At 36.5% G+C, this 3,899-nt stretch overlaps 1 protein-coding gene across 1 annotated transcript; it reads right to left on the bottom strand.

Annotated features, from left to right (window-relative positions):
- Nucleotides 1–1,873: 1,873 nt before the first annotated feature.
- On the bottom strand, nt 1,874–3,648 carry mrpl17 (mitochondrial ribosomal protein L17). Its single transcript, XM_036558828.1, has 3 exons — nt 3,250–3,648; nt 2,573–2,641; nt 1,874–2,227 (listed from the first exon to the last, which is right to left on the bottom strand). The coding sequence occupies exons 1-3, from the start codon at nt 3,421–3,423 to the stop codon at nt 1,970–1,972; spliced, it is 501 nt and encodes a 166-aa protein (XP_036414721.1). The 5' UTR covers nt 3,424–3,648; the 3' UTR covers nt 1,874–1,969.
- Between the last annotated feature and the right edge of the window lie 251 nt (nt 3,649–3,899).

Below are 3,899 nucleotides of genomic sequence, written 5' to 3'. Positions count from 1 at the left end.
ACCACTTCTGGTTCACTAAAGAACCTTTTAATTTAGTGTGAAAGGTCCTTTAAGAAACCAAAATTAGTTGTTCTGTAGCATGTGCACATATACACCTTAGGCACCTAAGCACGTTATTTACCATTTTGTTGTCAAGAAATATGTAAAAACAACGTATTTGAATGAATGCAGCTAAACATAAATTCAACAAAAAAGTTTATTTCAGAAAAAGTAATTGATATTTTGTGAACTAGTTTGACAAATCAAGTTTGGTTCTAGATTTCTACTTAATGCCCCCAATCATTGCATAGATTTGTCCATCAGCAGCACAGCTGATAGAACTTAATGAAGCATGAAAAAATGAAGAAACTAGTTATTGGACGACAGCCACTAATAATACTGGGGTTCCTCAAGGAAATGGTTTGGAAATGGTCAAACGAAACTCTGACACCCCCAAAACCACTACTTATATTATGGATTGTATTTATTCTAATGTCAGTGTTTTTCTGAAAAAATTAATTTAAAAAATTAAATCTATTTTGAGGGGCCTGAAATTATTATGCTTACTGATTATTTGTGATGAATGAAATGGATCTTCCATGAAAAGAAACTCCAAATTAGTCTGTGGTTGAATAACGGTCTTCCTAAAATCTATTTGGACCATACAGATTAAAGATGGCAGTGCATCTTCTATATGAAATTCATCATGTTTACAGTAAATTCAATATCCCATAAATCGGTGCACTCTTAAAACATCCTGGCTGTAGCTTTAAATTCTGATGGCGTGACACATCTCTCTCTTAGCCGAGAGGCTGAGCTACTGATAGATGGGAACACTTTAAAAGCAAAGGCAGGGACAGAGATTACAGAGAACTTTTTGAATTTATGACTGAAGACAGCACAGCCCACCTGGGAGCACAGAAGACAGATCCAGTAAAGAGCACATTTGTTGCACTGTTCAAATGCATTTTAATAGTGTTCAAAGAAAAAAATGACAAATCTGCTGTACATACTCTTTTTGCCAAATTAAATTAGTCTGGTTTAATAACACGGCTCATGTGTCTGAATTGTTTGCACACAGGGACAATTGTACAATTACTCAGAGTTTTATTCATTGTTCCTTTCAATGGCGGAATTTTTAAAGAACGATTTTGCAAGTGAGTTGTGCAAGTGTGGAAAAAACTTATGTTGAAAGAACCTCCAAAAAATATACTTTGAAATGAAAAATAGTGGTATCAAACTGATTGTAATGGCTCCCTTAACTTTTCTTTCTGCACTAATCCCACATAACCAATACAACCTTCTAGATGTAACTAATACAATCAGAGCAATTGCTTTTGAAAGAGATACATTTGCTCTGTTACATGCATTTTAGTACAACATTTAATGTTTTTTTATTTTTTCTTCAAATTATAACACGACTTCTAGTAGTTTATACTTGTGGAAAGGAATCTCCTTTTTACTCAGTTTGACTTTTAGCTATTCACATTGACTACTAGGTTCCTTTTTGGGTTTTATGTCTTTGTTTTGTTGGTTCGGCACCTAGGCTGCTTTCTTCTCACTTCTAAACTCTAGTATTTTATTTTAGACCAAAACATTTGAAAACGCACTTCCTATGCTGATAGATGCATGACATACAAAGAAGTTAGATGTACCACAGCAGTTCTACAGGGAACTTGGATTCTTAGTATTTCTTGATATACATTCTGTAACAAAAAGGACTTCTAATTCTTATCATCGGGCCTGAAACTCCAACCATCCTCAACATTTTTGATACATGGTGTAACAAAGATACTTAACAATAAGCAACACGATGTACTGCTATTCATGCTGCAAGTGAATGCACAAGTCAGTCAGTTTCAGCACTTCACATACCCAAAGTATCTGGGCAATCAAGAGATACACATAAGAGGTTTATTTAGTTTATTAACAATTTTGTGTAAACTTTTTTTTTTTTACAAACATAAATAATGATGTACAAGTGAACCTACTATGAATTATTTTCAGCGGTCAGCTGGGCTTTCTCTTCTCTGTAGCCTTTTAGAAGTTGGTTAACCAAGTTCAGTTCATTTTTCTTCTTAACAGGAAACAGAGGTGGGAAAGGGTTGCCTTTATACTCAATAACAGCCATAGCAGCACGGTCCAGATTTTCTCTGTTTGGTAGACGGGCCATCCGTGTATATCCACTTGACTGGTTTTCAAACCTTGGAGCGAGAACTTTGAAAAGCTTTGGAATCAAGTCTTTCTCCTGAAAGACAAAGAGGTATATTAAACGGTTTCTTTAAGCAACATTGTTGTGCTCTCCATCATCCATAATACATTGAACAGCCATAATATTAAAACCACCTCCTTGTTTCTATACTCGTTGTCCATTTTATCAACTTATGTTCTGTGGTGGTCCTGACCATTGAAGAACAGGGTAAAGCAGATGGACTACAGTCTGTAATTGTAGAACTAGAAAGTGCTCCTATATGGTAAGGGAAGCTGACAATATGGACAATGAGTGTAAAACCAAGTGGCTGACTGGTGTATATATATATTGATTACTTCTTTGTGTATATGAGTGTATGTATATAGCACAAGCACTACCTACCGTGAGCCAAAAATCAGCCATTTTCATCGACTTTTCATTAGTGTCTCCTTTTTTGGCATAGTCAATCAACTGGCAAAACGAAGTGGAAAGAACACAAAATTCATTCAATTCACTTCTACTTAGCATTTCATGAGAACTGCACAGGACTGATGCTTCAAATGCGTAGAACAAATCTTTTGATTTACAACTAGCGTTTCAGAAGCCAAAGACAGAAAATAATTCAACAATATGTAACTCAAACACTGGCTTAAGGATGAGCCGACTCTGTATCCCAAAGGGTTGTTCTTAACATAAGTTGCGTTGAATAAACAGATATAAAATTGGTTTTATACTCCCTTGACTTTAATCAAAAAAAATTGACCCCATCACTGTATTTCATGCTTGTAGTCTTTCAGAAGTGTTTTACAATAACTAACGCTAAACGTCCATCTACGGCCGAGCTACAATGTGAGCGAGCAAGGATGATACTGCCCTCATCCGGCTCACCTTGAAAACTCGATATTATTAGAAATGCTATTTTGACCAAACCACATTAATCACTTAGACTTCACATTTACACATCCAGTGCAGTAGGTCCTTGAATATAAACATTTTATATTGCTGTTTTTTTTTGGCAGCCAAGAAATCTGCTTTTGAACGCACAAACGAGCAGCTGCCTCAGTCACATTAGCTCTCACCTTTTCCGCGTAGAATCGAACCTCGTCAGCTCGAGCTCGGGTGGTCTCTATCCTCTCGTGTCGAACCAAACCCGTGAGGATGTTCCGAAGCATATTAATTCGGGACTCGGGGCCAAGACCCATTCGACGGGCCATCCGTCCATGAGATATCAAAGCTCGAAGTGTGAGATGCATTTCTCTGGAAGTTCGTGAGGGCCACTTTCTCACTGAATTCGCAATAAACACACCCTCTACTTTTAGGTATAAATTTCTCGGAAGAAAAAAATTTTTCCCCAGATATCAACGTTAAAATTAGGCTTATCTTAAAAGCTACACTGCTGCAAACCAGTCATGTGGGCTACCAAGCAGCTGAAGTAACCTTACTGTCACTAGCAGCGGAGACATCCGGTCACAGTCGGCCATGTATTTCAAAATAAAAGTTCTGCTTAAACTTCTTTTTTAAATAATATGAACATACTACGCAACGTCTCAAAACTCGTGTCGTGTTTGTTTAAATTAGTAAAATGATATTTGTTATGATACCTTCAGAAAGAAATAGGTATGTTGACAAATGACTTTTTCATTTATACTACTCCTACCAAATGTATATGCTGCATGGTTTAAGCACCGTTTTAGAACAGAACATTTTGAGGAGGTAGAACATTATCAGG

This window comes from Colossoma macropomum, unplaced genomic scaffold (genome assembly GCF_904425465.1).
Source record: "Colossoma macropomum unplaced genomic scaffold, Colossoma_macropomum, whole genome shotgun sequence".
Classification (NCBI taxonomy): Eukaryota; Metazoa; Chordata; class Actinopteri; order Characiformes; family Serrasalmidae; genus Colossoma; species Colossoma macropomum.
Note: the sequence above shows the minus strand (reverse complement) of the source record. Positions and strands in the feature narration are given on the sequence as shown.

Excerpts from the sequence above, each read along its gene's own strand:
- mrpl17 (XM_036558828.1), bottom strand. The coding sequence starts at position 3,423 with ATGCATCTCACACTTCGAGCTTTGATATCTCATGGACGGATGGCCCGT. Across the intron at positions 2,642-3,249 it reads TTCGATTCTACGCGGAAAAG|TTGATTGACTATGCCAAAAA; the intron begins GTGAGAGCTAAT and ends TCGTTTTGCCAG. Across the intron at positions 2,228-2,572 it reads TGGCTGATTTTTGGCTCACG|GAGAAAGACTTGATTCCAAA; the intron begins GTAGGTAGTGCT and ends TTTGTCTTTCAG.